The sequence below is a fragment of the Chinchilla lanigera genome, unplaced genomic scaffold (assembly GCF_000276665.1).
Source record: "Chinchilla lanigera isolate Chin_1 unplaced genomic scaffold, ChiLan1.0 scaffold00094, whole genome shotgun sequence".
Taxonomy (NCBI): domain Eukaryota; kingdom Metazoa; phylum Chordata; class Mammalia; order Rodentia; family Chinchillidae; genus Chinchilla; species Chinchilla lanigera.
In genome coordinates this window covers 3,887,888-3,900,491 of record NW_004955495.1, presented here as the reverse complement: position 1 = coordinate 3,900,491, position 12,604 = coordinate 3,887,888, and the positions used below count along the sequence as shown (strand labels likewise).

Sequence of the window (12,604 nt, the reverse complement as noted above, 5' to 3'; positions counted from 1 at the left end):
GGGGGAGGAGGGAGGCAAGGAGAAGGAAAACAGGCGTCCATCTGCAGGGACGGGTGAAGACAGTCTGGTATTTAATAACTGCGAGCAAATGTTCAAGGCGAACGCGCATGGCCGCGCGCACTGCACCGGATTCCCAGTGACTGAGTGCGGAAACGCCCGCGCCCGGGCACAGAGGCGCCCAGCAGGAGCGGCCGGGCTCAGCGTCCAAGCAGGTGGACTCTGCTGACCTCACTGCCCCGGCGCGCCCGCGCCGACGGAGAGGCCACGCCCTGCCAGAGCGTGGAAGGGGGCTCACCTGAGGGTCCGAGGGCAGGAGGGGGAGGGGAGGGGAGGGGACAGGGAGGAGGGACCTAGCAGGGCAGCGCAGGTGGGGAGCTCCCACTTCGCCTGGGCAGAGCTTGGGGCAAGGGGCTCTCTGGATCTGGAGGGTGGAGACGGTGACACAACCTTGTGAATGTGCTTAGTGCCCCCAGGGCTTTTGTTTTTGTTTTTGTTTTTGTTTTTGTTTGAGTCAGGGTCTCACTGTGTAACCCAGGCTGGCCTTGAACTCCCCGGGATCCTCCTGCCTCAGCCTCCCAAGTGCTGGGATGATAGGTGTCACCACCACGCCCGGCTCAGATTGTGCATTTTTAAGTATCCAAAATGATAAATTTTATAGCATGTGGATTTTAGTATAATTTAAAACAGTATCAGGCTGGTTTGTTTTCTAAATGGAACACTACACAGTCATACAAAGGTGAATCTTTACCTATTAAACAGAAATCATCACAAGTTTTTTTGTTTTTGTTTTTGTTTTTTTCTTCTGGAGACTGAGTCTCACTTCGTTGCCCTGGCTGGGCTTAAACGTGTGACGCTCCTGCCTCAGCCTCTTGAGTGCTGGAATAACAGGTGTGCACCACACACCTGGGTTTAAAGGCGCATTGTCCAGTGATAACTAGAAGGCAAAGGCCAGCATGTGTCACTCGTGTGTGTGACAGAGCCGGTAGAGGAAAAAATACGCACTGTGGTGTTGGTGTGGGGGCTTGTGGTTCCCGGATGGAGCGGACCATAACCATGGCTACCTCCGCATAGGAACTGGGCCACCTGGCCCAGGCTAGGGAGGAGGATTTCTTTTTCAACCTGTGAACCCTTTTGAACCTCAAAAGGGAGAAAAGTGTGGTAGTTAAAAGCTCCGCTCTGCCGAGGCTGTGTGACCTTGGGCAAGCCACTTGACCTCTCTGTGCCTTCCTGTTCTCTTGCATGAAGCAGGGTGGAGACCCCCAGCTCAGGACTGCTACAGTGAGTTACCATGAATTAATACGAATCCCCTGCTGAGAGTAAGACTCAGTCGAAGGCAAGTGTGATGCAAGCATTGCTCTGGTCTGCCTTTACCTACCAAAGAAATACCTAAGTGACAACTTTTTGACTGCGGAGGGACTGGTGTGTGGAGATTATTTAGCGTCTGGCATCCGCCCCTCGTCGGCATCTGTAATCGTCAGGCTGGTGAGCTTACCTTTTCCTCCCTACGCCTTCCCTGGACCCCTGAGACCCCACCCAGAGCAAGTGACGCAACCCGGGGAAACCGAGTTCCGGAGCCAAGGGCGCTGCTACCACGCCGCGCCTGCTGGGGACGTGGCGAGAGCGCCCCCTGGCGTTAGGAGGGTCGAGGGTGGGAAGTTGGGCTCTTGGCCTTTATAAGCATTGAAGGTGCAGTTGCCATGGCGGCGGGAGGAAGCCCCGCTGCGGTGGGCGGAGCCTGGCTTCCCTCCTCCCGCCTCCTCTCCTCTGCGGCTGGCCTCACACAGACCCCCTTCCCGGGCCATCGCCAGCCGCGGGAGGAGCCGCTCCACTGTGACTGCGTCCCATAGCGTGGCTTTAAACCATTTCTGTGCCTCGCAAGAGGACCGAGCCCCACGCACAGGGCGTCAGTCACGGTGACATCCGAGCCCCGCACCGGGAGGAATACTAAACCTGTCAGCCCAGCACTCTGGGAGGCTGAGGCAGGAGGACTGCAAATTCAAGTCCAGCCCAGGCAGTTTAGTGACTTAGCGAGATTCTGTCCCAAAATATAAAATGAAAAGGAGGTGGCATCTCTCTACTCTGACCTCTCTCCAGGAGGGGATGGTTCCACAGGAGGAGCCGTGCTGCGGGCACCAGGGAGCAAAGCCCGGGCTGCGAAGCCACCCGCTGCCCCACCGCGCCGCCCCAGACCAGCCCCAAGGGCGCGCAGCGGGTGTCAGGGCCCTGAGCTTGGACCCCAGACGGTCGCCGAGGAGACTTCTGATGGGCGGGCCACACCGTGGCACAGCCCCAGGAGGGGACAGCCACAGGGTTGGGTCCATGCACCCGGAGACGGCGGGGCCATGACTGTGGCCGCGGGGCAGGGAGGGCAGGGCCACCGGGTGACCCGAGTGGGCAGGACCGGCCCAGGGCGGCACAGCGCACGGGGCCCCGCACGGTGCTCTGGGCGAATGGGTTAAAACGGACGCTGGGGGGAACGGGGTGGGGTGGGGGGCCTGCGCGTGCCCGGGTGTGCGGCTGGCGGGTGGCAGCCCTGCTAACCGTGATGAAGGCCCCACCCGCCCCCGCCCTGCTCCCCGACCTGCCCACGTCACCCCAGCTCCAGGCTGACCGGGTAGCGGGAGGAGCTTGTCCCCAGGGTGCTCCCACTGCAGACCGGGCTGGCCCAGCCGAGACGAGGACCGTCCTCCCCGTCCACGGCGGCCCTCACAGAGCTGACCCGTCGGGGTCCAGAGCCTGTGGTCGCCTCCCCGACCCCATCTCCCCCACAGGCCCAGCAGCGTCCGCCGTGGCAGGTTCCTTGCTCCCGGGGTGCACTCCTCACGCGGCCTGGGTCCCTGCTCCCCAAGCGATGGGCGCTGCTCCACCCATCCCCTCATCCCTCTGCAGCCGCTGCCCAGCCCCATCACGGCGGGTCGGCCGGGACCCCTCGGCCTGGGCCTCACCCCGCAGCCTATCCTTCCCGCAGCGGCCAGTAGAGCGCGCTGTGGGCACCGAACAATGTGCCCTTCCTCTGCTGTCCACCGGCTCCCACCTCCCTGGGGCAAAGCCGGGATCCTTCCGCAGCCCGCAGGGTCCTGCACGGCCACCCGTTCCCTCCCTGCCTCCCCTGCGCCCTCTCTGCCTTTGCTCCAGCACCTTCTGCTTCTGCTCTGTGCCTGCTCTGTGCTGCCCCAGGGCCTTTGCACAGCCGCGCCCTCCTCCTCCCTTACCCCAGCTCTCCTGGGACACCTGAGCTGCTGGCCGAGGCCCCTCCGGCTGCCGCCCGCGCCCAGTCTCCCTCGCCGCTTGGCTGGTACTCGTGGCTCACATCGCCACCCGACTGCTGTCTTTGTGGGGTGGACCGCAGCTTCCCTGCTGTGCTCAGCCCTCCGCCCAGCACCTAGAGCAAGGCTCCCACACAGTTAACACTTCCGGGCCAATTAAATCTTTCAGGGATTCCCAGCCCGTTTCCTGAACCCCACTTCTGCGGCACCTGGGAGATTTATCTGGAAGAAGCAAACGCGATCAGAGCCAGGCGGGCAATCCACGCAAAGACGGCGCCCGCAGCACCGCCCACTGCGCCCGCGGCCGCAGGAGAGGCACAGCGCAGGGCACACGCCCGTCCTCCCAGGTACTACGGCGGCTGAGGCAGGAGGATCTCCACACTGAACCCAGCCTTGGCAAATTACCAAGACCCTGTCTCAAAATTAAAGATGAGAAAAGGCAGTCACTGCCCCCGCCGCAGACCCCTCCGGACTTCCGGCCGTGAACTCGGCCCTGCGTGGGAGGCACCGTCCCTGGAGACGCGCAGGCACCCCTTCCGCACCGCCCCGCCTCACGTGAGCTGGCGGAAAAAAATCCTTAAAGGTCAATGTCTATAATTGAATTTTCCTCCAGATAAAAATAGCATCTTTGTAATCATTTAAATGGTGCTGAAGGCGGGGAGGGCGGGAGGCGAGGAGGAGCAGGGCGGGGCGGGAGGCCGGAGGCTCGGGTGTGGGCGCGGGGTGCGTGCGCGTGTTCAGGCGTGCACAAGTGCGTGCTGGCGGTGTGAACGTGCGTGTGCGTGGGGGCGCTCGCGCGTGTCTAAACAGGTATGTGCGCAATGTGCACTGTGCGTCGCATGCGTGCGCGCATCTTTACGTGCACATGTGAGCGGGCACGCATCTACATGCGTGTACGTGCGTATACGCATGCGCGCGCGTGCCCTGTGCGCCCCGCGGAGCTGAACCTGCGGGAGAAGCGACCGCGCCGCCTCCCGGCAGCCTCGCCTGCCCCGCCCGGGGGTTCACGGCTGCGCCCTGCACGAGGCGGTGTGTGCGGTATATCCGGGCCTCAGTCTCCCCTCTGCGCCCCAGGGCGACTGCTCCCGCCCCCTCCCAGCCCCGCCCTCGCTGTGTGAGGCACTGCTCTGGGCCTCAGTTTCCCTGACTGGACTGCAAAGGGAGGATGGGCCGGCCTTCCCCGCCCTTCAGCGAGCCCCCGGGCGGCTGGACCTCCCCAGACCCGGCCTCAGTCTCCCCGTCTGCCGCTCTCCTTCCGGAGACCCTGCACCGGCGCGGCCTGAGCTACCTTAGCAGCTACCCCAGGGCTCGGGGCGTGGTTATATCCGCGGCCGCTCTGGGCCTTTGTGAGCTGCACCACCTGCCCACAGCCTCTTTCCAGCCACGTCTTGCAAGAATCACTTCGGGTCTCGGAGCCTCAGTTTCCCCCTCTGCAAAATAGACACAGTAATGAGAGAGCCGCGTCCTTTCTTGAGAGGCAGATCGGATGGTTCCAGAAGGCCCTGGCCCTGAAAGTGTCCGTGATGCTGTGCCTGTCCCCCCAGGATGCAGCCCGAAAGGAGGAGAGACTTTTAATTTGATGGGGGGACGTCTTTGGATCCAGAGGAACAGATGTCACCCTCTGGTTTCACTGACAGTTTCACAGGCCGGTCAGTTCACCAGGCTGTGTGGAAGTCTTGATATGTTTGTCAGGAGTTAACCCAACACAGCCTCCACGCCCCTTCTGTATCAGTCCATGCCCAGCGCCAGGGGCATAGTAGTGATTTCAACGAATGCAAACCCTTGTCCTCATATTTGCGACTCATTGAGTGAAAAATGCCACAAGGGACAAACGAACCAGATTTAGAGAGAAAATGCTGAGGCTCACAGAAAAAAATGGGACGGGAACACAAAAATGACGGTGATTGTCTGTGGTAGCTGAGTGCCTGAGAGTTGGGGGATTTGCATCAAAATTATCATCAAAAAGTTAATGATTGTCAGGCATGGTGGTGTAAACCTGTCATCCCAGCACTCAGGAGGCTGAGGCAGGAGGATCGCTGTGAGTTGGAGGCCAGCCTGGGCTACATAGAGAGACCCTGTCTCAAAAAAAACAAAACAAGGAAGGAAGGAAAAGTTTATGGTTGCCAGGCACCAAGGCGCATGTCTGTAGACCCCAGTTCCTGGGGAGGCTGAGGCAGGAGGATCACTTGAGCCTAAGAGTTCAAGCTCAGCCTGGGCACCATAGTGAGACAGTGTCTCAAAAACAAACAACAAAAATAGATAAAAGGACAGAAAGAACAGCCCAGGTGCAAAGGACAGTGGTGAAACTGACAGGACATGAATGCCGCTTCCCTGAGCTTTTGCTTCCTGTGGTTTGGGTTTTTCATGATCAACCAAGGTCCAAAAATATGAAGAGGAGAATTCCAGAAATAAATAATTCATAAGCTCTAAATTGAGCATTGTCACGGTGGAATGGAAGAATCTTGAGCCATGTGGCTCAAGGGCATAAATCCCTACCTTGTCCAGGTATCCGAGGTGTATGCACTACCCTCCTGTGGTCCATCCAGAGACCAGAGTGGCCATCTGATCAACTCCTGCAGTGTCGCCAAGATACTTCTGCTCAGTAAACCCTTATTTTACTAATAATGACCCCACATTCAAGAGCAATGGTGAGACAACCCGGATGAACTAAGGAGGACTCACCAATCACTTCCTTTAAGTGAAAAGGTCAGCTGGGTGTGCGCGACTGTAATCCCAGCACCGAGAGGCTGAGGCAGGGGATCACCATGAGTTTGAGGCCACCCTGAGCTACATAGGGAGTTCAAGACCAGCCTGAGTTACATAGTGAGATCCTGTCTCAAAAAATAAATGCATATATTAGGTGAAAATACAGTAAGATATTCTGAGAGAGGCAGAGATAGTGAGAGATTGCATTCATATTACCTTCAATACAGTATATGGCTATGATAGGTGTATTTTATTGTTCATTTTTGTTGCTAATCTCTGGGCCTAATTTATAAATTAAACTTTTTATGTGATGCTGGGATGGAACCCAAGGCCTTCACACTGAGCTCTATCCCCAGCCCTTTTTTATTTTTTATTTTGGGACAGGGTCTTGTGAGGTCATTAAGTTGCCAAGGCTGAGCTTGAATTTGTGATCCTCCTGCTTCAGCCTCTCAGAGTGCTGGGGTACATTAAAGTTTATTGTAGGGATGTGGGGAGGGGTTTATGTCAAGCTCTCTGATAAAATTAGGAAGAAATGAAGGAAGGGAGGGACGGAGGGAGGAGAAAGGGCCCATGGGTGACAGGTTCCAGTTCTCCCTCCCAACCCCCAGGACTGCAGGGACACGGGGCCAGAGCATGGGGACCTAACGTGCAGCCGTGAGGGTCGAGGTGGCCACATGCCCTGAGCATTGATTCTGTCAAATGAGGCAGGGAAAATCTCTGACATCCAGGAAACAGGAACTCGAACCAGAATGACATCTTGCTTCCCACTGATTGGAAAACGTCAGGAGGAAAGGGAGGAAGTCAGGCATGGACAGAAGGGTTTGAGCTCCTGCTGCCAAACTCATATACAGCCGGTGAGAGCCCCAGAGATGGGCAGCACGGCAGCATCAAACATCATTGTGCTGCCACAACTCCTGCCCTCCATCCAGAGCCCAGAAACTGTTGTGCAAGGTGTGAGCTTGTGAATGGGCCCTGTGGAGTTGCTCGTTGTGACTTGTGCCCATCCGGTAGGGATTTGGCAGATAAACTGTGCAACATGCATCCTGTGGAAACCTACACAGCTGTGAAAAAAGAAATAGGCCAGGTGGTGTGTCCTGACAGCCGGTGAGGTCCCTAGGTGGAGGTTGTCTGTTCCCATGGGTGGGACACCGTGCGTCCTGGTGTTGGTGGCTCATTTCGTGAGGGCTCATTACCTATCAGATGCTATGCACACCGTACTATATGGATTATCTCAACTGATTCTCTCCTCTTACCCCTGGGGACACAGAAGCACAGACAGCATAAGTAACGGGGCAAACATCGCACAACCAGCGTGTGGCAGAGCTAGGGATGAAGCACGAGTTCCTTGTTGCCCCCATCTACACTCTTATTCTCTTGGGCCCTACGTTTATTTATTCGTTCAACAAGCACCGATGACTGTTGTGTGCCTGGGTATGTTGCAGACATTGGAGACCCAGCAGGGAAGCAAAGAGCCGATATCCCCCACCCTCCTGTGCTCATGGAAGCTGGAGAGACTGCGCACACACAAGTAAACAAAAATGCTCGTTTCAGATGGTGAGAAGTGATTGGCAGAACTGAAATAGGATAATGCAGGAAAACTGTTCCATGCAAAGGCCCTGGGGCAGGACGGAGCTGGTGTGTTTGCAGGAGCACGAGGAGCCCACGTAGCTGGAGCAGAAGGAGGAGGGGCAAAGCGCGAGGAGCCGAGGCAGGAGAAGGGCGGCCGTATAGGCCGTGTGGGCTGCGGGGAGGACCTGGGCTGTGGGAGCGGTGGAGTGCTGAGGGCAGAGGAGGGAGGCCTGAGCTCGGTGCTCACGGCGCCCTCTGGTGGCTGCTGTGGGGAGGACAGGCTGGGGTGAGAGCAGCCGCTTAGCCAGGCCCCGACTGCTGTTCGGCTGTGATCCGCCGCTGCTTCTGGGGCCGAAGATTAGCAGTTTGTTTGCTGATATTATTTGTATTGATTTTTTTAAACAAGGATTTAGCAGAAAAGACACACACGGCCCAGCTGCTCCGTGAGAGCTAAACGATCCCAGTGAGCGGTCCTGGGATGAAAACCCGCAGATGGAGCTCTTCAGATTTTTATACTGATTGATTGATTCGCTTCTTTATTCATCTTACGGTGCTGGGGATGAGATCCAGAGCCTTCGCGCTGAGCTACATCCACCAGCCCGTTCTCTAATCTTTATTCTGAGACAGGGTCTTGCTAAGTTGACCAGGCTGGGCTGGAACTGGAGATCCTCCTGCCTCAGCCCCCCAAGTGCTGGGATTAGAGGTGGGCACACAACATCTGGCCCTTGGGACCTTCAAACACAATGTCTTCTGTCTGGAACACTGTTCTTCACTTTGGGAGCCAAAGGCAGCTCTTCTCCCCACGAGGTCCTTCCACCCTCAACCACTATTCCTGAAGCACCTACTTGAGGGTGCACAGAGATGGCTCTGTGCTGAATCCGGCCCCCTGTTTGTTTTGCCAATAAAGTTTTATTAGCACACAGCTATGCCCACTTCTTTGTGCATTGCCTATTGTAACAGGAAATGCCTTCCCCCAGCCAGTATACTTCAGTTTCTTAGTTACCCAGGTGACAGTTCCTGTTGCAGTTCCGGTTGCTCCTGTCTCTTAGAAACGGCTGGTCACTGTGATGCATGTTGTATAAACCAATCCCCAGCTGACAAGCCATTCTGCCTCTGTACTTCCTGCTTGCTTATCCCGTATGAGCCCTAGACCACCGGAGATCGGGCCCTGATATTTTGGGAATGATCCCGATCAGTGCCCGTGGACATAAATTAATCTGCCTCCAAATCCTGGGTGTTGTTTCGGTGTTTCTGCTTGCCATTGCACTATTACTGATTTCTTTGAGCAATGGCAGAGTGGGATAGTTGCAAAACTTGAAAAATTGGCAATCTGCTTTTGTCAAAAAGTATTTGCAAGCTGGGAGTGGTCATGCACGGCACTGTGGGAGGCTGAGGCGGGAAGATTGCAAGTTTGAGCCCAGTCTGGGCAACTTAGCAACTTAATTGAGACCCTGTCTCAAAGTGAGAAATAGAAAGGGCTGGGATGCAGCCCAGTGCGAAGCCCTGGGTTTCCAGCCCCAGCAGTGGAGCTCTCGCTCGGCCGGGGCAGTGGTGGGAAGGTTGTGGGCACCGACGGGCACGGATGTCAGGTGAGTGTCTGCTCTCCTGGGTCCCGGGTTAAACGTCTCCCTTGGCTGTCATTGCTCAGCAAATGTCGCCTGGAGCCGGACCCCAGAGCACAGGGGATGCGAGAGCAACTCCTCAGTCTGTGCACAACATCACCCACCACACTGCCTTTCTCTCGGTGCTACCGCACAGGTCCAAGCCTCACCATCGCCAGCCTGGGCAACCGCCTGGCCTGGCCCCCTGCACCCCTCAGCCACTCCTGGCCACTGCACTCACTTCCCATGGCACAAATCTGTTTGAATCTCTGTTTCCAGTTCTTTGGGGCGTGATTTCCTTCTGTTCTCTGGCCACACCTGTTCATTCCTGCCACAGGACCCTTGCACAGGCTGTCCCCTCTGACTACAGCGACAGCGCCCTCTCATCTTGGCTGGGTGGCCCAGCCTGGCACAGCCATTGCTGTCTGCTGGAATGCCGCACACCCACCTCCCCGTCACCCCTGGGTGGGATGACCCTCACTTTCCCCAGCCCCCCATGCCCGTCCTCAAATCCTGCTTCGTTGACTGTTTCCATGGACCAGACATGGCCAGGGAGCCCTGTCATGACGATCACTTCGGCAGAGTGACAACACCCTAAACAAGCGACCCCACTGTCACCGCCGCTGGTCTACGTGACACCATGGGTGACCCTTCTGCCCTATGCCAGGCACGGCATGAAGTACTTTACGTGTGGCTTTTTGTTTTGGGTCTCACTGTGTAGCCCAGGCTGGCCTCACATTCACAGGGATCCTCCTGCCTCAGCCTCCCCCAGGAACACAACTAAAGGGAAGTCCACACAGGCAGCGCCACGGTCCCCGCCTCCTGGTTTCTCTGCCTGTTGTGCGGGGACCGCGATGTCCCCACCGGACAGATGACAAGAACCAGGCTCAGCCAGCCCAGGCTGCCAAGGATTCACATCGTGGCCCCGGCTCCCGTCCCGTCCCGGCCCCGTGCCGCAGGGCCTGGCTCTGCGCCTGGCTGCTCGCTGACATTTTGCTTTAGTGGCTCCCAGTGCCTGATTTATCGTCCAAGCCGAGCGATTAGCGCGTCCTTTACGCACAGCCCGTGTCTAATTGTCCGGACGGTGGAACTGTGGCTCCCGAGCTCCCCTCCCAGTTGTCTCCTTGCAGCATGAGGGCCTGGTTACATGTGGCTCTGTGGTCACTGCACCTGTCCAGTTGGCGGCTGCGCTGCTGACCGTCCTGGCTCTGAGACGAGAACCCGCGCCGGGCAGTTACACAGTGCTCTCGCCGGCGCTGGGGTTGGCAGTGTTTGCTTCCAGGAAGTCACTGGCAGACATGGAATCAAGCTGTGTTCCTGGGAGCCACACATCCCGGTGGTGACACGGTAAGTGTGCCTTCTACTGATAGACGGGTCAGGGAAGCTGGGTGCTGAGGGATGTACAGGAGTTTGTGAGATGGAAGAGCATTTTAAGCAGAGGCAACAGTGTGTGCAAAGGGCCTCCAGGGATGTTGGGAAGAGCTGGGCATTGGAGTGGGGCGCTAAGAACTGATGATAAAGTCTGGCTGGAGAGCGGGGCTTTTTAAAATGTATCTTGCATCGTGGGGGATTGAGCCCAGGGTCTTCTCACTGAGCAATATCCTCGCCCTGTTATATTTTTTTATCCTGAGACAGGGTCCAGCTCAATCACTAAGTTGCCAGGGCTGGGCTGGAACTTGTGCTTCTCCTGCCTCAGCCTCCTAGAGTGCTGGGATGACAGGTGCGTGGAGACGAGTGTGGATTTTTGACAGGGAAAACTGAAGGAGCAAGATGGTAGAGACAGGCCAGGGGGTCGTTCAGAAAGGCTTGGAGGAGCACCCTGGGGGTGGATTTTACCCTCAGAATCCATGGGCACATTGGGGCCGAAGAGAGACTTAATCAGTTAAATCCTTGAAAAGCCTGCATCACTATAGTGCTGTTGGAAGAGCAAATTGGCTGGGTCTGAGGGCGCAGGCCTGTACTCCCAGCATTCAGGAGGCTGAGGCAGGAGGGTTGCTGTTACACAGTGGGACTCTGTGTAACAAAAAAGGAAGAGGGATGCAGGTCACAAGGCCAGGAAGACATGGTCTGTGTGGTCTAGAGCTGGAGTCCAGGTGGACTGATGGGGTCACGGGCTGTGGGGTTGGCAAGGGGCAGGGTGGGGAGAGATGTTTGTGGGGGAAATGGCAATGTGGCCAGGGACAGGTGCTGGCTGGGGGTGCTTAAGCAAACAACCCACATTCTAGCAAACTCTGACTCTGCTCTGGAGGGTGGGAAGCAGCTTGGGGGTGTGGGGGGGTCACAGCCATGGAGCCACCCCTGAGTTCTGAGAGAGGGAGAGACAGAGAAAGAGAGAGAGAGAGAGAGCCAGATCCCTGAGCAAGAAGCCAGCTCATGCTGTGATCAGCCACTGAGCCTGAGAAGCAGTTTGTTACACAGCATTATCACAGCTGGTACTGACTGCTGCACATCTCTGTAAATAGACCGCAGGTCCCCGGAGGTCAGGCTCCTCCTGACAGACACAGAAATGGAGGCCAGGGCCGTGCTGGCATCCCTCTGTGCGTCCCAGGAGCCACCAGTGACGGGAGAATCCTGCTTCCCGCCACTGCTCCCTGAATTAAGAAACTCGGGGGGTTCTGATAAGTTCTGTGGTTAAATTGCCCATGAAAGTAGCAGAGAAAACCTTGCTCGGAGGGCAGGAGATCCGCGATGATATATCTCCAGGAAGGAAGAAAAAGATTGGGGAGCTCAGCGGCGGAATGTTCTATAAGAACCTTTTAAGAGCAAACACAGGAGACACGAGCAGTTTTTAAAATGACAGACAATACAATGGGAAGATAATATATTTAAAACCCATATCAGTTGTTAACAGACCATAAAAATACAGCTACATTAATCTGGGCTGTCTGTCACGGGCTCTCAGAACAGCTGTGCCGTTTTATGGTTTCCTCCTGCCCGTGCTCTTGACACTTTCGCAAATACATCTCAATTTATTTGGATAAGGACAATAGAAATATTGCTCTTTTCCCCCTTCTTCGTCTCTCTCCTCTTCTGCTGCACGCACCCTCCCGCCCGAGCTGCCGAGAGATCTGACGGAGCTCGCAGCCAGTGGGCCCTGAAAATCCTCCGCTCCTGGGAGAAGTTTGTGTTGGGTTTGGACCCCTTCCCCGGCAACTCCATTTTCCCTACACGTCCTACGTCCCCCATCCCCTCCCCACCTCCCCTGCACCCTCTCTGCCCCTCTTCCTTCTGCTCCAGCCACGCCGACTCCTTGCTGCTCCTGCATAGGTGCAGGCTCCAAGCTGCCCCAGGGCCTTTGCATGGCTGTGCTCTCCTCTTCTGCCTGTTCTTCCCATGGCTGCCTCTACTTCCAAATGCAACTCCCAGCTCTAGAGCTGCCACAGCCTTAAGCCAGCGGTCCCTGCACTTGGGGCTAATGAAGTATCCCCTGGTGCTTCTTCCCATGGGATATCATGTTCTGTG

The 12,604-nt window shown here is 56.7% G+C and overlaps 1 protein-coding gene across 2 annotated transcripts; it reads left to right on the top strand.

Moving 5' to 3' along the window:
- Positions 1–1,262: 1,262 nt before the first annotated feature.
- Positions 1,263–3,900, top strand: LOC106146800 (translation initiation factor IF-2-like). 2 transcript variants are annotated; one of them, XR_001231374.1, is made up of 2 exons: positions 1,263–1,482; positions 3,436–3,900. XR_001231374.1 is itself a non-coding variant. In XM_013505296.1 (2 exons), exons 1-2 carry the CDS (start codon positions 2,546–2,548, stop codon positions 3,627–3,629), a joined length of 444 nt encoding a protein of 147 aa, XP_013360750.1. In that variant the 5' UTR covers positions 2,525–2,545; the 3' UTR covers positions 3,630–3,900. The 2 variants fall into 2 exon arrangements, 1 of the variants encoding a protein (XP_013360750.1); XM_013505296.1 differs by lacking the exon at positions 1,263–1,482 and adding an exon at positions 2,525–2,795.
- Positions 3,901–12,604: the final 8,704 nt, after the last annotated feature.